General features: G+C 42.7%; 1 protein-coding gene across 2 annotated transcripts in view; it reads left to right on the top strand.

Moving 5' to 3' along the window:
• Positions 1–22,939, top strand: part of LOC145551712 (beta-1,4 N-acetylgalactosaminyltransferase 1-like) — a 59,139-nt gene extending 36,200 nt beyond the window's left edge. Inside the window, exons 1-7 of one of the 2 annotated variants that reach the window (XM_081607222.1) lie at positions 14,675–14,800; positions 14,886–15,066; positions 21,304–21,396; positions 21,488–21,675; positions 21,753–21,893; positions 21,991–22,213; positions 22,482–22,939. In XM_081607222.1, the coding sequence (XP_081463348.1) occupies positions 14,964–15,066; positions 21,304–21,396; positions 21,488–21,675; positions 21,753–21,893; positions 21,991–22,213; positions 22,482–22,699 (966 nt within the window). In that variant the 5' untranslated portion in view covers positions 14,675–14,800; positions 14,886–14,963 and the 3' untranslated portion in view covers positions 22,700–22,939. Of the gene's footprint in view, positions 1–14,674; positions 14,801–14,885; positions 15,067–21,303; positions 21,397–21,487; positions 21,676–21,752; positions 21,894–21,990; positions 22,214–22,481 lie in introns of those variants that run through there. The other variant, XM_081607221.1, reaches the window with a different exon arrangement.
• The last annotated feature ends 1,830 nt before the right edge of the window (positions 22,940–24,769 follow it).

The raw sequence follows: 24,769 nt of genomic DNA, 5'->3' as shown, positions 1-24,769 counted from the left end.
TTACGTGATCGGCCCTCATGGGTGATCGGTATCGGTATTGGCAGGAAAAAACCTGATCGCCACATCTCTAATCTCCAACCATGCAGCCAGTTCTACACAGGTTTAGTTGCTTAGAGAGCTCATTCATATAAAAATTAAACAATATAGGGGATAGAATGCTTCCTTGTCTGACTCCATTGCTGACACGAAAGGATTTAGACACACAGTTGTCCCATTTGACCTGCATAGTTTAGTTAGCATACCAATAGGACAGTCACTATATATTTGGGCACACCAGCTTGGCACAATTTTAAAAAATTGTTTTCTATGATTTACACGATCAAAAGCCTTAGTGGTGTGTAAAAAACACAGAAATACCATAGAATTTTTGCTATTATAATTATTCAGTAATTATTTTAGGTCATCAGTACCATGCTTGGACTTGAACCCAAATTGATTGTAGACATTACTGTCTTAACAAATTTTGGCAAAAGAATTAGTTCAAAGACTTCAGACAGTGTACTTGCTAGAGCAATAGGTCTATAATTATCAGATCTGCCAATGTTTCCTTTGTTTTTAATCACAGGAGATAGAATAACATTCATCAAGGTATCGGGAATAAAACAATGCATAATAAAACCAGTGAAACATAAATCAAGAAGAGGGGCTACCCTTGAACTTGCAAACTTGAGATGTTCAACTGAAATAAGATCAAAAGCTCCACCTGCACTTTGATCTCTGGCAAATTAATGTGCTACAAGTATGGCCAGATAGCCAGGTCTTGTTGCTTTGGGATGTTACTCAGGTCTGCAGGCATTCTGTGCTGAGTGAAGAGGTCAGGCATGTAGGGCTGTATAAATAAAATCGATTCGGCGATATATATCGATATTTTCCGCCCTAGGAAAGTATCGATTTTTCACCCGCGAGTATCGATCTGTTAAACCATATGGGTCCATAACCTTATAGCTCTTTTTAACGTCTAGTTTGTTACAGCGTAGCAGCAAGGCTCCGCCTCCCTCAGTCTCACTTTTAACTTGAGCTTAAAGTGCACATTATAAACCACACACCAGTTTTAAATTGTGTTAATAGGCCAAGTATAACCGGAGTTATGCTAAAATTAGTAAACCATATTTTTCCGAATGTCAGAGAAATGTCAAAAGCGCCGCCATTCCCCGGTTTTTCCTATTATGTGAGAGGGAATGAGCTTCCAAACGTACAAAACGAAACGAAACATTAGATTCCTTTGTTTTTGGACATGTAAAATCTTCAATAAATAACGATGGGCTGTATTTTGTTGCTGTGAAACGAAGTAAAGTTGCGCAAGTAACCGTGAAAGAGAAGCGGAACGGAGAAGCGGAAAGGAGTAGCGGCGCGAACGCAGCAGTGAGATCGCGAAATTAATGCAAATTTCGACTGGTAGCATTCACTTCATAATAAGTTTTTAGCTTAGCGGTTTCTGTTCTGTATATAAAGGATTACCTGAAGAATGAACATGGGTTGATAACATCCGAAGCGGGCGCGCAGCGGCGCTGTGTTTTGAGCAGGAAGACGAAGAGGAAAAACCCCCAGCCGGAAACCGCGACGCAGTGAGGATTTCCATGGTAACAATGGCTGATCGATCATTCTTATTAGCAAAAGACAAAGACTATCAGAGACTGAGAGTACTATGAGATCCTGGCAGTCTGAGAGGCAGCTACTCAGAGATCCAAGCAGGGGAATAGCGGCGCTGTGTAGCTGCAGGGAGTCGATCACTATGGGGTGAGACGGAGCCACTACTTTAGTGGTTAGAAGAAAGCAGCTTACAGCCACGGCTAACTCCGGGAACCAAGGTGGAAAAGCCTTTTTCCCCATAGTCCAAAAGACTGCATTTGTGGCTGCGTTTTTACTCCAAAATGCAGCCACAGTGTCCAAAAGAAAAAACATAAATTTGCATATTGAGAGTCTACTGAGGCTGATAATCTCCCCACCCTACTCCTGGATTACTGTTTAAATTTTTGAGTTTTATGTCAAATCCACATGAATTAAATGACAGAAACTAATTCTCTCACTGCATCTTTGATTCATTTTGTCCAGCTGCAGACTGTTAGACTGTCCAATCAGAGACAGGTGTTGTGTAGTTGGTGCTTTTAATCAGTTTTCAGTTAACTAAATTCAAGTCTATGGAACACAAAATGTCACTAAAATCACTGTCCTTCTAAAATCTTTCAGAAAATCGTAAAAATGCGCTGAATTGTATAAAATTGTATCGCTCAACAAATATTTTGATACATATCGTATCGTGACCAGAATATCATATATTGTATCATGAAATTATTGTATCACTACACCCCTACAGGCATGTCTGTCTTCACAGGAGGCAATCACGGGTTATGAACTTTCTACTCTCATCATGCATCGCATGATGCAATGCATGATACAATGCATGATACAATGCCTCTCATGATGCAATGCCTCTTTTAAGATTCCTGTCATAGATTTATGACAGAAAGCTATGAAATAAAAAATTTAAGTTGCACATTTTTAGACATAACCTAAATATATTATTTAACCAAATTCTAAATGAAATAAATGCTTGACCAATGAAACCAATATACCTGTTCATGACACATTATAACATTCCTAACATATTTTCAGGACTATGTATTACCACATTGTCTTTAATATTTACTATTAAATCTGGCATTAATGGCAGTGTAAAAAATTATTTTCTAATAAAACACCAGGCTTTTTTCATTTTCTTAAATGACCTAAACAGCCATCAACAACAATGGGTCCAGTTTCCTCGATGGCCAACTTGTTGAAACTGTGGCACATTTGATCGCTTGGATCATTCCTGGACAGGAACAAGTTGAGCAGTGTTTTCAGCTCAACTTTGCTCAAAACACTGACTATATTTTTAAGAAATGTTCTCAGAGACTCTATGTTCTAAGAAAACTTAATGATGTCGGGGTCACTCAACTAGAGGTTATGTTGAGAGTGTTGTAACTTTTCATCTCCCCGGTTGGTTTGGTCACATGAGCTGCAGACCGAAAGATAAACTTTTAAGAAATGTTTGAATGACAAACCAAAATAGCAGATAAATAGTGAAACTACAAAAGGTCTGTCTCAACTGTTTGCTGAAAGAACATGGAAGACGGCAAGAAATATTTTAGCAGATAGCATCCATCCTCTTTTTCAACAGTTTGAACCTCTGAGCTCATGAAGGCATTATAGCGTCCCTCTGGAAGCTAAGAACATTTATAAGAAGTAATTTATTCCTAGTGCAATAAGCATTCTTAGCCAAACTAAATGACAACATTTACGTATCGCATAAAGTGTTTTATTCTTAGCAACAAATATTGTGATGCTATGAATATGTCATTTTATAGCGTTAGTCAAAGGAAAATTTCCACCTAGATCGACAAAATAGTTGTATCTTTTCCAATATATAGAATCAAAATAAGACTACCAAAAAAAAAAACATTTACTCTTAAAGCAGTCAACTAAAAGTAGACTTCCCTCATCACCCATTCACTAAAGTCACCGGGTGAGCAACAGGTAATCTCACCACAGATGCTACTGTATATTCTGCTGTGTCAGATGAGGTTTTCAGTGGGGTTTATTTGCAGCAAATCAGATAGAAAATAGATAAAGAGGAGAGCAGGGAAAACAAGCAGCAACGGTCCCAGAATCAGGAATCAAGCCCCAGACATCTACATCAAGGCTAATAGGCGGCCGCTCTACTTCAATACCATGTGTTACACGTCCCCACAGTTTGTTACACGTCTCAGCTCATAGTGGACAATTGTAACAAATTATGTTTTGTTTATTTTTTTTCTTCTTCTGATGTGTCTCTGCTTCCCCTTTGACCTTGGTGTAATGTTGAACAGCGTCAGTGGAAAAAAAAAAGACCGCCGTCTTCTTCCCCAAACTCTCTTTATTACAAATTCTTGAAATTATGAAATCATTAACATTTCTTAGTACAATCATATTATTGTGTCCTTCTGTTATTACTGAAGCACTCACTTCAGTAAATAGTATCAACTCCCACCAACTGTGACAGCATCAAATTGCCAAATTAAACAATTCACCAATTAATTTAGAGCTCACAGATGTACATTAAAAAAAAAACATTTCTCAAATGTAGCTAAATTTCAAGGGTACTAATTTCTTTGAGTCGTCATAATTATGAGAGGCTTAATTATGTTAAATAATTTAACATGGACATGTTATAATGAACAAATATACCTTAAACTCTAATGGGCTTTGAATAACTATAACTGACCATACAGTTTAATTGATTACACAGTAGGGGGGAAATAGTAACGTCTATTATAATAGACGAAAGATGGCGGCGGCGGCAGCAACAGCAGGAGTTTACTGTCCTGACAATGCCTCTTTTTGCATAAAACCTGAAGTCTACAATACTACATGCGGTAAAGTGATTGTGGAAGATGAGTTTTTACATTTTATCTCTGCCAAGATAAAAACACTGCCGCACGATGACATTGTTTTGTTGGCCACAAACAATTTCTCATCTGACTGGATTGAAGAGTCCAAACGTCTCCTGTATGAACTTTGCCCAGCAAAACAGCATAATATCAAACATAAGGGCGCACAGAAAAATGTAAACAATGTGAAAGACTGCTTGAAGTTGTTAAACGAGCGTGGTGAGAATATTCCCCGTTTTGTTTCTCATTACCTGGACGACCTTCCACCTGTTGGCTTCCGCAGCATTGATGCCTCGGCTCTGCTCGGTAGAATGGAGCGTCTAAGCCAGGAAGTCTCTGTGCTAAGAGGAGCTATGGAAGCTCAGGCCACTGTGAGCGAAAATCTTGGACGAGCGACGGTGAATTTGGAGCGCCAGCTGACGGATATTGAAACACCTCATGAATCTAATCGGGCTAACGAACCCGTGAATGGATCGACGCAAACTCAGGCGCAATTGGAAGGGCTACGTGGAGAAGATGCTAAACGGCAGCAACCAGAAGACGCTTCCACTCAACAAGTCCTGTCTCTGGCTTGGAGTACTGTTTTGAGGGAAGGGAAGCCGAAGCTCCAGAAACCCTTGAAGGGAGCTGTGTCACTGGGACATGGAATACAAAATCGTCGAAAGCGGGAGCAACGCAAAGGAGGAATTATTGGCACTGGTACAGCGAATAACATCCCAGTGGTTAAAACCAAGCTGGTAAGTGTCTTTGCTACGAAATTCTCTCCCGACCTCAATGCTGACACTCTGCGTGCCTATCTGACAGAGAAACTGGGCCAATCGGTGACATGCAGGAAGATAGACTCGATGCATAACCGATTTAGCTCGTTTCATATAACTGCAGAGTGCTCTGAAGTTACAGAAATGTACAATCCAAAACTCTGGCCATCGGGTGTGTATGTGCGTTGCTACTTTGAGGCGCGCAGATAAAAAAATAACAGTATCCGTTTGGCTCAAACATCAGAGACTGGAGTACTGCAGCAAGAGAACGTATCTGCATCTGTAGCACCGTAGATGAGCAACGGCCACGCAGATCCTGATCAATAAATGACTGACATTAATATTGTGTCATATAATGCGCGAGGTCTGCGTGTTGGACACAGTGAAACAGACAGAGCGCGTCGCTTTGTGGTGGACAAATTACTGGAGACTTGTGATGTACTATGTGTGCAAGAGACATTCTTAGCTAAACAGGACCTGGAGAAGCTGAACTGCATACATAAAGACTTTTATGGCGCTGGTGAATCCACTACCGACCTTAGCACCAGAATAATTCGGGGAAGGATAGCCGGTGGTGTTGCAATATTGTGGCACAAAAAATATGACCAACTGGTTAATGTGATTACATTGGATGTGGATTGGGCCATTGGACTTAAGCTCACCTGTGGAGATAAAAACTTTATTGTTCTGAACATATACACACCTTATGAATGTCCTCAAAACGAAGATGAATTTTTTAATAGACTGTCTTTCATTATGTCTTTTATGCAAGATAATCCATCTACTTGCTTTTTTATTGTGGGGGATTTAAATGCAGATGTCACAGATAATCATTCTATATTTAATCATTCTATAAGCATTTAATGCAATTCTGTCTCAATAATGGCTTAATTCTTTCTAGTAAGGTGCTTTTGCCTAACGACAGTTATACCTATATTAGTGATGCATGGCATACAACTTCATGGTTAGATCATTGTATCTGTACAGCTGATGCTCATGACTCCATCCAGGGCATTCGTGTCAACTATGAATTTGCCACCAGTGATCATATACCATTTTCCTTATGTGTAACCATGAATTCCATACCTTCTGTTTTGCTTGCAGACTATAATACAAGCATAGGAAAATAGCATGGGATAACTTGACTGACAAAGATCTATCAGATTATTGTTATCAAACGAACAACATGTTTAGCAATATTTACTTACCAAAGGGAGCAATCTCGGGCCGTGATATGACTTGTAAAGACCCCCAACATGGTATTGAGTTATGTACCTTGTACATAACTCAAGCAAGCCACTGCATAAAACCAGCTCACATAGCACCAAGCCAGGCTGGAACGACTATGTAAGAGAACATCATGCAGAGGCCAGAAGGGCTCTTAAAGCATGGGTTGATTCAGGTAAACAGAGACATGGCCCCTTGTTTGAATACAAAGCACAAGCAAATGCAAATTTTAAATATGTTTTAAGATTTATAAGGAGAAATGAAAATACTATGAGGTCTGACTCTCTTGCTAGAAAGTTAGGAAATAATAATGTTAAGGACTTTTGGAAAGAAATAAAGAAAGTAAATAACTGCAAAACATCACTTCCAGCTACTATTGACGGTGTTAGTGGTGTAAAAGAAATCACTCAGTTATGGAAGAAGCACTACAGTGCACTGTTTAATTGTGTCAAAAGTGACACTTTTGAAATGAAAAATACTCACAGTACTGAGAGTGTGAATGTATCCCCACAAGAAATAGATCATGCAATTGTGACACTGAAAGACACCAAGGCTTGTGGGATGGATAACATTTCCTCTGAGCATTTGAAAAATGCAAGTAAAAAACTTTGCGCATTACTTTCTATGTGTTTCACTGGCTGTCTAGTACATGGTCTGTTACCTAATTCAATGTTATCTGTCATTCTGGTACCAATTATTAAAGATAAAGCAGGTAAGATTAGCTCTTTGGAGAATTACCGACCCATAGCTTTAGCTAGTAGTTTGTCGAAAGTTTTAGAAAGTTTTAAATAGGCTGGAAGAGTTTCTCTTGACCTCCGATAGTCAATTCGGTTTTAAACCCAAACATGGCACAGACATGTGTATTTTTGCACTACAGGAGATTTTAGGAGATTGTATAATTTGCACAACACTACAGTATTTATGTGTTTTATTGATGCCTCTAAAGCATTTGATCGTGTGAATCACCAAAAACTGTTCGGCAAATTAGAAAGCAGAGGTGTACCCAAATATCTAATTAGAATTTTGGTCTACTGGTATGGTCATCAATCAATGTTTGTAAAATGGGCCAACACAATATCTGATTCGTTTAAAGTTGGTAATGGAGTAAGGCAGGGAAGCTTACTGTCCCCTTACCTTTTTAACATCTACATGGATGAACTATCAACGCGCCTGAATTGTTGTAAAACAGGCTGTATAGTTGGTGACCGCATAATCAATCACATAATGTATGCAGATGATTTGGTAATCTTAAGTCCATATAGTGCTGGCCTTCAACAACTATTAAGGGTCTGTTCCCAATATGGTTGTGACTTTGACATCAAATATAATGCTAAGAAAAGCAATGTTATGATTGTTAGAAGTAGGGCAGATAAGCATCTGATAACCCCTGACTTCTCTTTATCTGGCATTGTCCTCAACAGATGCAATGAAATTAAATATTTGGGACATTACATAACTGTCATGATCCGTGTTTCTATGTGTTTATTTTCTAGTTTCTGTGTGATCCTGTTCCCTGTTAGTCCTGTCTCTGCGTCTTTCCCCGTTGATTGTCTCCCAGGTGTGTCTCGTTCCCGTGATTACCCCGTGTGTATTTAGTCTCCCCTGTTGTCTGTGTTCTTCGTCGGGTCCTTGTCTACTGATTGTCAACTGTATGTCAATTGATGTCACCTGTCTCCGTGCTGCCAGTTTTCCTCGTGCTGTTTCCCCGTTGTTCCTTGTTAGTTTTTGTCATTAAATTCATCATTTTCGCTACATCCTGGTTCCTGCCTGCGTCTCTACTCACCACAAACCACCGCCTCATGACAGAAGGACCCGACCACTAAGGGTGAGGAGCGCAGCCTACTCCGCCATGGACCCAGCAGACCGTCGTTCCCTGTTAAGGGAAATCAGGAAGTATGACGTCGAAATGGCAAATCCGAGTTCCCTGTTCAGCCGTCTCAACGCCACCACACGTATGGCGGTCCACCTGGACAGATGGATCCCATTTCTTCCTCTGCTGGGCTTGGAGGACTTCTACAAAGAGGTAGAGCAGGAACGGCAGGCAGTGGTGGCGGCGCTGGCTGCGAGACCTAAGCCAGCTCCATCTATTGCCACAGCCTGCCAGTCTCCAGCCGCCACAGCCTGGTCGCCCGATCCTGCGCCCGCTGCCGGTGAGCAGCTCCCCGAGCTTCCTGCGCCCGCTGCCGGTGAGCAGCTCCCCGAGCTTCCTGCGCCCGCTGCCGGTGAGCAGCTCCCCGAGCTTCCTGCGCCCGCTGCCGGTGAGCAGCTCCCCGAGCTTCCTGCGCCCGCTGCCGGTGAGCAGCTCCCCGGGCTTCCTGCGCCCGCTGCCGGTGAGCAGCTCCCCGGGCTTCCTGCGCCCGCTGCCGGTGAGCAGCTCCCCGGGCTTCCTGCGCCCGCTGCCGGTGAGCAGCTCCCTGGGCTTCCTGCGCCCGCTGCCGGTGAGCAGCTCCCCGAGCTTCCTAGCGTCCCTCCAGAGTCCCCTAGCGTCCCTCCAGAGTCCCCTAGCGTCCCTCCAGAGTCCCCTAGCGTCCCTCCAGAGTCCCCTAGCGTCCCCCAGAGTCCCCTAGCGTCCCCCAGAGTCCCCTAGCGTCCCCCCAGAGTCCCTAGCGTCCCTCCAGAGTCCCCTAGCGTCCCTCCAGAGTCCCCTAGCGTCCCCCCGCCCGGGCTCCCAGCTCCCGCAGCAGCCGGCGCTCCGCCAGAGCTCCCAGCGCCCGCAGCAGCCGGCGCTCCGCCAGAGCTCTCCGAGTCCGCTGCCGGTGCGCAGCTCCCCGGTGCTACTCCCGAGACTCCAGCCGGCCGTCCTGCCGGTTTCCCGGCCTCTGCTCGGTCCGGGCCCCAGTCTCCAGCGCCCGCAGCAGCCGGCGCTCCGCCAGGGCTCCCAGCTCCCGCAGCAGCCGGCGCTCCGCCAGAGCTCCCAGCGCCCGCAGCAGCCGGCGCTCCGCCAGAGCTCCCAGCGCCCGCAGCCGCCGGCGCTCCGCCAGAGCTCCCAGCGCCCGCAGCAGCCGGCGCTCCGCCAGAGCTCCCCGAGTCCGCTGCCGGTGCGCAGCTCCCCGGTGCTCCTCCCGAGACTCCAGCCGGCCGCCCTGCCGGTTCCCCGGCCTCTGCTCCGCCCGAGCCCACGGCCTCTGCTCCGCCCGAGCCCACGGCCTCTGCTCCGCCCGAGCCCACGGCCTCTGCTCCGCCCGAACCCCAGTCTCCAGCGCCTGCAGCAGCCGGCGCTCCGACCGGCACACCGCGGCACAAGCTCCGCCTCCAGCGTCGCCGCCCACCGCGGCACAAGCTCCGCCTCCAGCGTCGCCGCCCACCGCGGCTCAAGCTCCGCCTCCAGCGTCGCCGCCCACCGCGGCTCAAGCTCCGCCTCCAGCGTCGCCGCCCGCCGCGGCTCAAGCTCCGCCTCCAGCGTCGCCGCCCGCCGCGGCTCAAGCTCCGCCTCCAGCGTCGCCGCCCGCCGCGGCTCAAGCTCCGCCTCCAGCGTCGCCGCCCGCCGCGGCTCAAGCTCCGCCTCCAGCGTCGCCGCCCGCCGCGGCTCAAGCTCCGCCTCCAGCGTCGCCGCCCGCCGCGGCTCAAGCTCCGCCTCCTGCGTCGCCGCCCACCGCGGCTCAAGCTCCGCCTCCTGCGTCGCCGCCCGCCGGACCTCCCACGAGAGGTCTACCTCCTGTGCCGTGGTCGGCCCCCGGACGGTTTTGCGGTGTTAATTTCGTTTTGGATTTGTTTTTTGTTTTCTGGACTCTGGCCCTCCTACCGTCGCCCCTCCGCCCACCCTGTTGGGATCTGGTTTTTGTTTTCTGGACTCTGGCCCTCCTGCCGTCGCCCCTCCGCCCACCCTGTTGGGTTGTTTTTTGTTTGTTGGACTTTTTCTTGTTGGGCGCCTGGTAGTCGCCCCTTGAGGAGGGGGTACTGTCATGATCCGTGTTTCTATGTGTTTATTTTCTAGTTTCTGTGTGATCCTGTTCCCTGTTAGTCCTGTCTCTGCGTCTTTCCCCGTTGATTGTCTCCCAGGTGTGTCTCGTTCCCGTGATTACCCCGTGTGTATTTAGTCTCCCCTGTTGTCTGTGTTCTTCGTCGGGTCCTTGTCTACTGATTGTCAACTGTATGTCAATTGATGTCACCTGTCTCCGTGCTGCCAGTTTTCCTCGTGCTGTTTCCCCGTTGTTCCTTGTTAGTTTTTGTCATTAAATTCATCATTTTCGCTACATCCTGGTTCCTGCCTGCGTCTCTACTCACCACAAACCACCGCCTCATGACAATAACTGATGACCTGTCTGATGATTGTGACATTCGTAGGCAGTATTGTATGATGAATGCACAAGCTAATACTTTGGTCAGAAAGTTTAGTATGTGTTCAACCTCTGTGAAGATAGCTCTTTTTAAAGCTTTTTGTACTTCACTTTACACAGCCCATCTGTGGCTTTGATACACAAAAAGTATCCTGCAGAAACTTTATGTGGCATACAATGATGGCATGAGGCTCCTACTCAGAGTGCCTAGATGGAGCAGTGCTAGCCATATGTTTGTACATAATGATGTTCCCACATGTGCAGCTGTGCTCAGGAATCTCATGTATAGATGTATGTGTAGATTTTCTGTCATGCAATAATATAATTGCAATTTTAGTAAATCCTGTTTTTAGTACAGTGAGATTTTCTTCAAGATTATGGAATCATTGGTGTCATCATTTATTTGTGACTCAGTGAATGTCATGTTTTTATTTTATTTTATTTATTTATTTATTTTTTTCTCTCTTATTTTGTTTTTATCTTTTTTATGGACCTTTTTGGTCTGGAATAAAGATTGATTGATTGATTGAATAATAATATTAATAATAATAATTCCCTTTGAACAGATAACACAACGCATGTCAGGGTACCACTGTTTGATCGGGGGAGTGGAACGGAGCTAAAAGATACATGTAGCGATCTTCAAAATGGCCATTAAATGACCGTTGTAGCTATAATGTAGCTAACTGCGATCCTAACAAATCACTCTTTTATTTTTGAATGTTTGAGCATGTCTATGTATAACATTACGAAATTAGATCCAAATTAATTTGTTACTCCACATTTTAGAGGGGGGCAGGGCAGCCCTCACCAGCTTCACATCACTAACCTGTAACGATGAACAGCGTCAGTGGGAAAAAAAAGAACGACCACCGTCTTCTTCCCCAAACTCTGTCTGAAGAGCAAGGGGCGGGGCTCCTCACTTCCGGCCCCCTGGTGAAACGCTGGCCGAATTTTGGTTGCTTTTTTTTCTTTCTTTCTTTTGATTTAACAGGGTATTTAGATCAATTTAAGTGTTAATACTATTAATTTATGTGATGGCTTATATTTTTAAACAGATTTTCTGGACTATCAACAAGTGATGATTAAATTCTCCCAGTTTAGAGCGTATCACACATGCGCTGTCCAGCTGGCAGCCATTTTTGAAGAGCAAAAATGTCTTTTAAAAATGGATTTCAAGCATAATCTGCTTGAAATACATTTTCAAGATTATCTGATTGGTTTTTACATTGTTCTGGTAAAAACCTTTCTCATCAGATCCAGGACTGCTGCAGACACGCTCATGATCGCCAAGGCCAACAATCCCTGCAGTATCCAACACAGGGGGTGGAAGTACGGCCCCTGAAAACAATCATCATCCCAGGTATTACTTTACCACACATTACCTGACTCATGTTGAATACAAGTCTTGAGTCATTTCTCATTTTTTTAATATTTGGATTCAAGAAGTCTGACTTTCATTTAGTCTTTTAAAGTATTATCAGTCCAGTTTCCAGATTTCAAAAGGGAGCTCCACAACTCTAAACCAGTAACTGGTAATCTGTAACAAGAGAAGCTAGGGCTGTTGTAAATGAATATTTTAGTAATTGAGCAATATATCGATTATTCTTACGATTAATTGAGTAATTGGATAAGAATGTTTTTATAAAATAAACACTGGAAAATCTAGTATAACACCAGTGTTACTATTGGATATCAAAATCAGTCTAATTTTTCGTTATTGAGCTTCCCAAACAGTTACTTTTTTGTAGTTTAGAAAATTAACCTGTAACAATAACAGCTCACTTTCTAAGTTAACCTGAAGAAAAGTTATGCAAAAATCTGAAATTATATTAAATTTAATAATAAAGAGGCTCACAAATACGCTTATAAAAAATTTCTATATTCCAGCTTTTAGTTTATGTATCTTCGGCCAGTTTAATGGATGAACTCTCACCTTGCCCTGTACCTGTCAAGCTTTGGGTTTGAGAATACAGGAAATGTCGCCTGGAGTTGGGGGGCTTGGGGTGCAGGACAGAGGGCAATAAAAAACTGTGCACTAACGAAAGATCCGGGAAGGGTGCGTGGGGGGTGAGGGGGGGGAGTAATATTGAATATTTTCGGGAAGATGCTAATACAGCGGGAAAGGGGGGTAAAAAACGGTAGTTTCCCTGCCAAACCGGGAGACTTGACAAGTATGCCTTGCCCAGCCATTTGTAGCTTTTGTGTCCTTGTTAACAACGGGATTTCACACCTTCGTTCGTCACACTCAGAAACTCATCTACCAGCCACGTACCGCCAAGATGATTTCCGCTACCCGTTTGTTGAGACCGGGATGATATGAAATGTATTGTGCGGTTCATCCGTAAAGCTACACTTACACTGTAAGCATCAGCTACTCAGCTACCCGCCGTGTTCAGTCCATCCGCTCACCTGAATACGCCTCAGCGCTCTTCCTGCCGTTGATTTGAACCAGCAGCTCCCGGATAGGAGGAGAAAGGCTGCCGCATGTAGTGTTATGCCGAGTCAAGGATGTCACCGATATTGCGTTTGAACGTCTTTAATGTTAAACATACCACTAACACATTCTCGGGTTGCTGAACAGTGCGTTGTCGGCTCTAACGTCTCTACTGTATACGTCACTTCCTTGTTCTACTCCAACGTAACCTTACACATAAAATAGTTCCATTACATTACACCGTACTCCAGGCATCGCACCAGTCATTTCAAGGATGCTTATTGGTCCCCCAAAAACGATGAAAACACAGACATTATCATCAATCAATAAAATGCCCACGGGCCAAACTTGAAAATTGGACGTTATGCCGCTAACAGTTAGCTTTCGTCTACAACTCAGAGGCGGAAGTGAGAGCTCTTCGCACCGCTAATAATTTCCCGGTCAGAACACGGTAATAATAAAACATAAATTAACGAAGCTTCAACGCAAATAAATTTTCCTCGAAGAATTTCAATAATCAAGGTTCTCGAATCAATCGAGGAATCGTTCCAGCCCTAAGAGAGCTGCTAGAGTTGGAGTTGTAGTAAATGATCAACGCAAGATTTACAACCAAAGCAAACAAAGTAGCACTAAAGTATTATGTAAGACCTCAATAAATCCCGGTTAATTATTGAAAAAAAAGTCTGAATCAATAGAACAAAGGTATGAAGAAATAATTGTTTTTCCCTAAAAAAACTCAGTCTAAAAGATTATTGTTACTTTTCACTAGTGATGGGCAAATGAAGCCTCTGGGTGCTGGCACATTTCCCAAACTGTTTTCGACAGTGTGTTGAAACTGCGTTGCCATGTCACTTGCAGTGGCATCTGCTGGATTTAAACAGTCATTGCAGGCAAATTCAATAAAGACTGGAAACAGAACAATGTTCAATCACATGTTTTTATTTACAATAAGCTGCTGTAACAGCTCTGGGTCAAACTATTTCATTTAATTAGGGTGATTTGCAAGAATACCAATAAAACAATTAACAATCATGACAAACCCGAACCGGGAGCAGATGGCTGAGCTGTACCTCCAGTTCAATCGCCTGCTTTCAGGAAACACCAGGGCTTCTCACGGGAGTGTTAACCGATTCGTCCCCCTCATGCCGAGCATGTTGATGCCTCAGCATTGTGGAAGAGCTCCGGTTACAGAAAGACAAAACCTGGGAGCAAATCCTAAATTTTTCACCTGACAATATACATAAAAGTTAATCCATGTAAACCAACTCAAATGTCTCATGGAAAGGAATTTGGATAATCCGTAAGAAAAATGATCAAAAGTGGAAATGAGCACAGAATAATAATTTACTTTATTCTCCGTGGTGAGATCAAAATTATCCCACACAGGAGAAAACTTCCTTGTCCTTAGTTGATCCATGTTGGTATTCAAATACGATCCAAAAACAAACATAAAGAACACAAAGCATCTCCACCCAACAAAACCCACAATTATGTCAACACAGTTTCTCCCTCATGAATACAATTTTGCACAGTTTGTGAGTGAAGTAATCTTTACAACTGACTGAGAAAATTCCCAAAGCAGCATGTGTTCCTGTTTTGAAAAACTGCAAACTCCTGCAAGTCAGCTTAAAACTAACAGTCCTTACTGTTTCAGGCTTGGCCTTGCACGACCTTCCCAGAGACCATTACACAGTGAGTATCCTCCTGTTTTATTTTCTGCTGTCCAGATTTGTGGATTTCTGCCACTTTTTCCATTTTATTTTCCATCCTGCTGCAGATAAGCATCACTGCCACACTAGGAACTCTAAACGTAGCAGCAGAAGTGGAGGGAGTGAAAATAAAAGGTGATGGAGGGATGCATATGAGTCTGACCAGCAGTTTGCTGTTGAACTTGAACAGACAGCTGCAGTTTGTCACCTACACAAACACAAAATATCATCCCAACACTGCAGACACAGGTAAGACCTCTTCACATTTAGAAGGGGGGATTGATAAAAATATTGGCAAATCAATTAGTTTTCCCCATTTTTATATTTGTTTAAAATTCTCTTTCAGTTTGCAGACAATGAAGTTATTCTAAGATGGTTTATGATGGTTTGATCCTTGATATTTGCTGGATTCTAAATAACCATCACCATGTTTTCTTTTCTCCTAATGGTGATATTTTAGTCAGAACACATCTGAACTAGTTTTAAAATGAAAATCAGACTAAAACTAGGTTTCTATAATAGCTTCAAATCAAATTAAAATTATGGACTTTGCTTACCAGACAACTAACAACTGCTGTACTCTTTCTGACATCAAAGGTGGTTAAATATTCAGACTGAAATATTCCAGATGGAATTTTATGGCTACAAAACTGATGTTGCTCTGCTTGCTCGGTTTTTGCACTGCCTTTTTGGAACCTCTCTTTGCACATCCTCTGAATCTACAATTTGTCGATCTGGTCAACTGGTCTCTCAATGCAGTTGATCAAATTTTCTCAAGGAGAAAACTGGGCACATGAGAGCCAACTTGTCCTGCAGGCACATGCTTCTTGGATTTATTTGGATCCATAATAACAAGATTTCTGCTGTTTGGAGTTGGCAGATACCTGGCTTATCAACAAATGTGTGATGGGTTGGGCCGACTAGCAGGGGTGAAAGTAGTTTTAAATTCTTGGGGGTACTATGACAAAAAAAAATAATAATAATAATAAATAAATATATATATATATATATATATATATATATATATATATATATATATATATATATATATATATATATATATATAAGCTGGTAGCTCTTGAATTGCTACAAAATAAAGCTGTATTTCCTCCTTCAGCCCACTGGCTGCAATGCTGACACCTTGAGATGCCATGAGACCTAAATTCTGAACATCATGGCATGGAGTGCATCCCAGTTTTCCATGTCTGGCATATAACCATTCATTTTAGCTTTTAAACTGGTTCTATTGATCCTGTGCCCAGACAGAGGGATAATCAGTAGCGCAGCATCATGACCTGTTTGTTCTGAAGATCCTGCAGCTTCCACTTCTCTTCCTAACATGGCGCCTCCTCACCCCAACTCTCATACTGACAGGAGGAACCACAGAGCTCTGTTAGGTTAAAAACTCATCTTCTGAAGTTGGGATATTTTTCCTCCAACAGGTTCCAGAGGAATCACCTCAAACCAGATGTTGGACTGGATTTTATTTTAATCTCATTTGTGAATGTTAGAGCCTCATTTTCAACAGTAGAGCTATAAAGGTTGAGAAAGGTTATTATTTTGGAGAAAATCTCATCAACATCAATATTTCCACTAAATAAAAGGCAAAAAAAAATTGTTTGATAAATGAAAACCCTCTCAGACTCAGAGCCCGACAGCACCAAACTATTTTTTAAATATTAGACAATTAATTTAATTTCACATAATTATCCTGGTAGAAGCCATTTGTTTGTTAAATACTTAATTAAACATATTTACGTTGTTTGATGTTTGTTGTGATTGACGTATAGTCACAAAGAACAAGGTAATTAGTCCAAGTTTGTCGTTTATTGAACGTTCAGAAACCAAAGCGGCTGTGATGCGCCAAGACAAAGGAAAACAACCTGAACAGGTGATCAACTCTAAACCACTTGCAGATTTTTACTCTCCGTCTCTGTCATTTAAGCACACCCGTTGCCATGGCAACCTCCTGCGCTGCACAAGCCGACCAGAGGTTAAAAAAAAAACTTAACATTCAGTCCGATACGGTATTAGGTTTGCAGGCTTGATATTTATTTTGCGATTATTAATAAGCGCTCCCCTCCCCCGAACACAGCGGTGGTTGATTATTTTAAACTCCTGCTCTGCTGGTTATTTTGGTAATGGAAACGAAACGCACAGAATTGCGCAACACCTTGTAGAAACAATAATCACTGAGATTATTATTGTTGGGTCATTAATTTGAACATGTTTTATTGATTTTTTTTTTGTTGTTGTTGTTGTTCTTTAATAAAGTTTCGAACGTTTTAAGCAGGGCCGTGCAGAGATCACTAAAGGGGCAGGTGCTCAACAACAAAAAAGGGCACATCTAACCTCATTCTAGGACAGAATATTAACAGCCACTCAGCTTTCAGAGTTTAATAAACAATGACAAATTACAAAAATGTGACATGTACAATCAAAGCTAACAAACATCTTCATACAGAGCATAACACTATGCGTATGTAAGATATTTTATTAGTAATTTCTTTCTGCAGGTCTACTTTGTTATAGGAAAGTATTGCAATATTCAAACCCGCAATTTAGCAAGATCAGAGCTGGTGGTCTAGCTCTGATTTACATATTTTGTCTTTACAGAATTACACTATTAAAAATATAAACAAGGGCACAATGCAACCTTTTAGTGACTGTAATCTATAAAAAGAGCTGCCTGTTTGCTGCAGTGGAGATGAAGACGGTCCATTCAGGAAAGCAGAGCTGCATCAAACTTTAACGTGGAACTGCAGAAAAAAACAAAACAAAAGCAAAATGTAATTGTTAATGCATGTCACCATGAGAAAAGCCTACTGAGTTTTGCTTAAAAAAAACTTTAAAAAAATGTTAATCACACATTTTTGACTCATGAAGTTAATTTTCTTTTTTGCAAAACACTTGCGCTTGTCAGAAATCTTTTCTTGCTATTCTAAGTTTTTGTTTGTGACTCAAAGTTTTGCTTGTGATTCTCACATGATGTCGTGAGCAGGGTCTAAAATCACAACAAAAGATTTCTGATGTGTGCAAATAAATGTTTATGTTTGGTAAAAATGAGTTATTAATTTAAAAAAGTCTTTTAAACAACTTTTTTTTTTAAAGGAATCATTACAATTCCACAAGTTTTGATTACAATTTTATTTTACTTAACTGAGGTTAGTTTATTTTTTTTTCCATTGAATAATTGGGAAACAAATTTAACTTCACACTCTGCGAACCAGACCCTAAACTTAGTCTGGGTTGAGTTTTTTTCCCCTTCATTAATTTATTACATTCATTATATCTATCATGGTAATTCAGGGTGAGTTATTTTTAATTCTAAATGAATATCCTTGTTGGACTGTTATTTAAACCTTCAAGATACATTTACCTAACGCCTGAATAAATGCAATGTACATTATGCAGCAAAGGAAATTAGAAGATATATATCCATAATGGAGATTTTTTTGGACGGGCGATGTGCCCTTATTGCATAAGCGATACTAAAGAATGACTGATATCATTAAAGATACAGGAAAGAAGCTTTTTTGTTATCTAGCGTTGCTAGCAAAGTCGTTAGCTAGCAGCTAGCTAATAGCACATCAACAACAGCCTAATATCTGTATGATAAAAATACTGAATCGATAGATAAGAACAGTTTTTCCTCACCTGGCTGTCTCCTCCCGCTCAGTAGTTCTTCAGAGAAAGGCAGACGGAGAGGCCTGTCAGTGTCTGTTGTATTTCATTACCTCTCTGCTTATACCCCGACTCCGTGATGAAGCAGAAACGATACTTCAATGTTTTCCGTCATCTGACAAGTAGCAAGTCTACTCCACTTTATTCACCAAAAACGTTTTTTTTTATTCACCAAAACCTGTTCTGTAATCTGGAACGTTCGCTACGTTGAGCTCTGCAGTTAGCCGCCTTAACTCACTGCTCGAGAGGCAACTGCGTCATGCGTCACGGGCAAAAGGTCAAAGGTAACAAGGTGACCAGAGGGCTTATTATGTTGTACAAAAAATAAACAAAAAAGCAAATAATTTTAGTACATGTTTTTATGTGTCAGAAGAGGGCTTAGGAAATAATAATACCAAAAAATAAAAATGGACCAAAAGGGCACTTGGGGGCAAGGAGTAAAAAGGCCAGGTGCTCAAGCACCCCCAACCCCCACCTCTGCACGTGCCTAGTTTTAAGCCAGCCAGAGGAGGACGTGCTGGTCTCTGCGTACTGGCGCCGTTCAGTTTGTCACCTAATGCCGATCGACTCAAAATCTTCCACGATCGACATATTGCGTCCCTGCTAATGCCGATCGACTCAAAATCTTCCACGATCGACATATTGCGCCCCTGCTCTGGCAAAGCACGAACAGTTCAGAAACAACATGAAATGGGGAAAAACAGTTATTTATTAACTGATTAAGTCGTGTTTTAGATTGTTCTTGGAAAAACTAATCAGTCACGGCTAATTAGTGGGTGAACTCGCGGCTGCACAGTGAATCCACTGACTCTTTACAGCAGACAGCCGCTCCCCTCTCTTGCAGGTACTGCTTACCCCCACTAAATCTTTTAGGGGTACGCAGTACCCTGCCGTACCCCCTTACTTTCACCCCTGCCGACTAGTGAACACTTAGAATGGTTTGCTGTGGGACAGAGGCGCAAGTTGGACGCGATTCCTACTGAAATTCATAGGCCAGCTGTAGCTCAGTAGCGGGATGGAATCGATCTCGGAGAAGTTGTTAGTTTCAGTCTGGCAGAACGGTCACACTAATTTGGATGATTGGAATCATTAGAGAAGTAAAATCTACCCCATCTAAACTTCCTGTTATACAATGTGTGATGGGAGGGTGCGGGGTTCTCAGGAGATTCTTAGAGACTCCCTGTTATACTCCTCCATCCACTCAAACACCCCCCTCAGCGCACAGCGTTCATTGTTGTTTTGTTTTTTTTCCATTCATCCATACCGCTTCCCTCGCTCCCCCTGCAATGGCACGGCGCCCCCCTCCGCCCCCAGGGGGCGCGCCGCACAGTTTAGGAACCTCTGCTTTAGACCAACATTTAGCTTTATACTTTTTAGATCATTACTTTTATAAACTATGGAGTACCTATTATTTTAGAACTCGATCCAAACTCTGGTTATGTACAGTGTTGTTGGTGGGACTAACCAACCAACAAGATGGTTGGTTAGTCCATACGTTGACATAACCAGTCAATTACGATTGTCTGAAGAATATATTTTCCATTACTCTCTGGTACTTGTTCATAACTTACAGTTTGTGAAGATACAGCAGCCTGAGTGTCTGATCAGCTGAATGCACTTTCTGCCAGTAAGGGCTAGAGCTAGGGTGTTCAATATTGGTAAGAGAGAGTTAAACAAAATTCAAACACTTGTTTTTAAATATTTCATACTGTTCAAATGCATCTCTAAAAGCACAAAGGAAAATGTACCAGTCCATAGTGAGTGGATGTGAACTTTTTAATTAGCACTGCATTTAGAGGTGTCATTATTTTCCAAAATAGAGAGAAAACGAATTACTTGTTTAAAAAGGGGTCCGGAGGGTGTGCTCTAATTACAGGGGGTCACACTCTTAAGCCTCCCTGGTAAGGTCTATTCAGGGGTCCTGGAGAGGAGGGTCCGTCGAATAGTCGAACCTCAGATTCAGGAAGAGCAGTGTGGTTTTCGTCCTGGTCGTGGAACACTGGACCAGCTCTACACCCTCAGCGGGGTCCTGGAGGGTGCATGGGAGTTCGCCCAACCAGTCTACATGTGTTTTGTGGACTTGGAGAAGGCGTTCGACCGTCTTCTCCGGGTCAGGGGGGTCGTCCTGCCCCAAGTGAAGGGGTTTAAGTATCTGGGGATCTTGTTCACGAATGAGGGAAGAAGGGAGCGGGAGATCGACAGGCGGATTGGGGCAGCGTCTACCTTGAAGCGGGCGCTGTACCGGTCCGTCGTGGTGAAGAGAGAGCTGAGCCAAAAAGCGAAGCTCTCGATTTACCGGTCGATCTACGTTCCCACCCTCATCTATGGTCATGAGCTTTGGGTCATGACCAAAAGAATGAGATCACGGGTACAAGCGGCCGAAATGGGTTTCCTCCGCAGGGTGGCTGGGCTCTCCCTTAGAGATAGGGTGAGAAGCTCGGTCATCCGGGAGGGACTCAAAGTAGAGCCACTGCTCCTCCACGTCGAGAGGAGCCAATTGAGGTGGCTCGGGCATCTGGTAAGGATGCCTTCTGGACGCCTCCCTGGTGAGGTGTTCCGGGCACGTTCCACCGGGAGGAGGCCTCGGGGAAGACCCAGGACATGCTGGAGGGACTATGTCTCTCGGCTGGCCTGGGAACACCTTGGGAATCCCCCGGAGGAGCTGGAAGAAGTGGCTGGGGAGAGGGAAGTCTGGGCCTCCCTTCTGAAGCTGCTGCCCCGCGACTCGACCCCGGATAAGCGGAAGAAAATGGATGGATGGATGGATGGATGGATGGATTACATTTTTGTTGTTTCCCTTAGTGGAGTTTAAGACAGAAGGTCATCAAGCTGCCTTCACCATCAAGATCCGTCATGGAGTAACTCCAAAACTTTACGACACTGGACCTAAGGAAGGTACAGTAGCATCATCTTTTTATCTGTCACAACCAAACCAGTGGTTTCTGCAGGAAGAGTGTTTAACATAAAATCTGTCTGTCCTCTGCAGAGTACAACGTCAGCAAGATTGTTACCATAGTGACAAAGACCTTCCTGCGTTATGAAAAGCTTCAAAACCTTATTGACAGCATCAGAAAATACTATCCCACAGTCACGATAGTAATTGCTGATGATAGCGACAACCCTAAAACAATTTCTGGGCCTTACATAGAGCAGTACATCATGCCTTTTGGGAAGGTAAGCAGGCTGGTCTTTCTCTGCTGTTGCAGCTAATTCTCTCTGAGACTGTAAAGCTCAAACCTCTTGTGTCGTAGGGTTGGTTTGCTGGACGAAACCTGGCCATTTCCCAGGTCACGACCAAATATGTGCTTTGGGTGGACGATGACTTCTTCTTCTCGCCCAATACCAAGCTGGAGAAGTTTGTAGATGTTTTAGAGAGGACCACTCTGGATCTGGTTGGTGCCCTGGAAGATAAATCGTTGCTCAAAATGAGTCTATAAAGTTTTATCTCAGAGATTTGACTCCATGTTTTCCATTCTTGTGTCTTTGTAGGTTGGGGGTGTAGTAGGTGGTGGGACCTTCAGACAAACCATCTCCATCGAGCCAGGAAAGGAAGACGGAGACTGCTTGCACATCAGAAGAGGATTTCATCACGTAATTGAGGAATTTCCTCACTGCGTTGTGACGGATGGGGTCACTAACTTCTTCATGGCTCACACGGATAAACTCCGGCAGGTCGGCTTTGACCCCCTCCTCAACAGAGTAGCTCACATTGGTGAGTACAGTAAAAGCACTGAGGTCAGATGTCTTATTGAATCAGCAAAGCATGTGGCTTTTATGCATTTCTGAATCATTTAAATGACATCTGAAGACACAATGCTGACTAAAAGTAGGGTTCACTGTAATTTTGTAGAGATTAAAGTGAACTACATTATCTTTTCTATAATAGCAGATATATTTGACATCTTTTTGGCTTGAAAAGTCAAAGTGATTAATTTTTTTGATATTCTGAGTTCTCTTTTCTTATGTATATATATTTTTAGAGTTTTTCATCGACGGTCTTGGATCTCTCTATATTGGCTCCTGCGAAGACATCACCATCAATCACCAACCCAAAGTCCATCAACCACTGGCCAACCAGACCTACAACGAGAATATGTACAACAAGTTTCGCCACCCTTCGACCTTCTCTGACTCCCAAAATATAAAATACGGCCTCATGTACTTCAAGAACCGTTTGCAGTGCCAGACTCGTAATTAGCATTCAGATCTCTCCTGGTCTCTCTGAAGGTTTGTCTGTTCTTCCTGAATCTGCAAAGACAATTTCTCCACCCTGCACTGGCAGATAAAACTTGTGGCAGCTTGGTTTGCTCTGCTGTCATCTGCCTTTGAGGCAGTTCTGTAAAAACCTCAAGAGAGGATTAATGGGATGTTTTCTGGAATAAATGTGGTTTCATGTAGACAGTCTTCTTTTTAGGCCCGATCAGCTAAAGTGTTGCGAAGGCCTATTGTATTTGAAGGATTTCTTCTTCTATTTATTTTTCCTGCCACTTTACGTGGCTTTTTGAAGACCTTAATAATATACTCAAAAACTCACCAAAATTCTGCCCTGCATGAAATTTTTGGATTCCAGGCGAATCTCAAGTGGTACTCTACAGCGCTCCCATAGATAGATAGATAGATAGATAGATAGATCTGCTATCTGCTTAATTTTCATACAGTTTAGGAACTGTAATTTTCATACAGTTCCTAAACTGTATGAAAATTAAGCAGATAACAGATCTGCTTCATGAGGTGTCATTTGATACCTCATTGGTGTCAAATGAAGTGGAGTTTACCTCACTCCCATGGGGGATATAAAGTCAAATAATAACTGAAAGTTAATCAGTCATTTTACAAAACGGCCTGTAAAAATTAGAAATGTTACAGTAATTGGCCTAAGAACGAAGAAATGCTGTCAAACAGCATCTTGCTGATCATTTCAACGATAAAGAAATAATCCTGTGTGTAATGTAATGAATGATTATTTGTTGTCAGATTCAGGTTTAAATTTGGACATTTAACCTTTTAAGAATATAATATGTTATTCAAGTGTTTTATGATAAATTTGCTGAATAACAATGTGATCACAGGGACATCTGTGAATCCGGGTGGACTGTTAGGTCCTACAAGTAGTGGGTTATTTTGTGCATCAGCTCAGGAAAACAGACCTTACACCTGCAGGTAAAGAGGGAAGAACTGAATAGATTCTTGGGGAAGATTATTGTGTGATGATTTGTTTGGGGTATTCTCTTGATGAAAACTGTTGCTGGGGGTAAAATCGCTGATCATTTCGGGTGTTTTATTGTCGGATGTTCTGAGAAGTGTGATCCGAAAGATATACCTTTGTATTCAATACATATAATTCTTCTTACACTGGCTTAATCCTTCACATACAGATCTATGGGAGATATTTATTATTAACAATTATCATGTTTAATGTGTTTATAATCAGAAAAAGCAGGTAACCTCAGTTAAAGATGATCAGAGTTTAATGAAGGATGTTGACTTAATGGTATGAAGTGTCAGACAGAGTTTAGGGGAAAGGCTATGAAAATGAGACACTGAAAGGAGAGCAAGAACAATCAACCAGAGCACGAGAGGCATGAACCCCGGCAAAAGAAACCAAGGAAAGGAATGTGTTGTTCGAGAAACAAATGGTCAGACCAAGGGAGAAACTGAAACCGCTGATGATGATGGTAGGAGCAGACTGCTGGGGGAGAGTGATCTTTAATTGTTCCCAGTTCAAGAACCCTTAAAGTCCACTGCAGAGGAGAGGGACTCTGGCTTTCCTTCCAACCAATCAACTGTCTTACATCTGAACAGACTAAAAAGGCCTTAAAACAAGATGAAGAGGATCCAGGAGCTGCAGGAAAAGCAGAAGGCTGCTGCGTGCGAGTAAATCACCTCAAGGATCCCCAAAATCTGCAGTTCTAAATTGTTCCTCTTCCATCATCCAGGGCCTGGGAGACCCCAGTATTCACATGGAGGTAAAGGCTCATCAGACCTTCATCAGTCAGTTCTGTGAGTCACATCCTGCTGGGACTCTTCCTTCACCATCAGGCCGATACTCCGTCTCTCAAAGTCTCCTTTTAGTGCTCTTCAGAAGTAGGGAAAGGTGTGTTACAGTTGATTTTACCATATATTCCACTGATTTAATGTTGGTACCTGGTTGCTGCTGCTGGATTAAGTTGTTACTGACCTCTGCAAAGCATTTCTAAATTAAAAAATCATGCAAAATTAATTAGTGGACATTCAATTAATGTGTCACTGTGATGTTCTTTTATGATGG

Source organism: Poecilia reticulata, chromosome 5 (assembly GCF_904066995.2).
Source record: "Poecilia reticulata chromosome 5, P_reticulata-male-v2, whole genome shotgun sequence".
Classification (NCBI taxonomy): domain Eukaryota; kingdom Metazoa; phylum Chordata; class Actinopteri; order Cyprinodontiformes; family Poeciliidae; genus Poecilia; species Poecilia reticulata.
The sequence above is the reverse complement of the archived record's forward strand: the minus strand, read 5'-3'. Positions and strand labels throughout refer to the sequence as shown.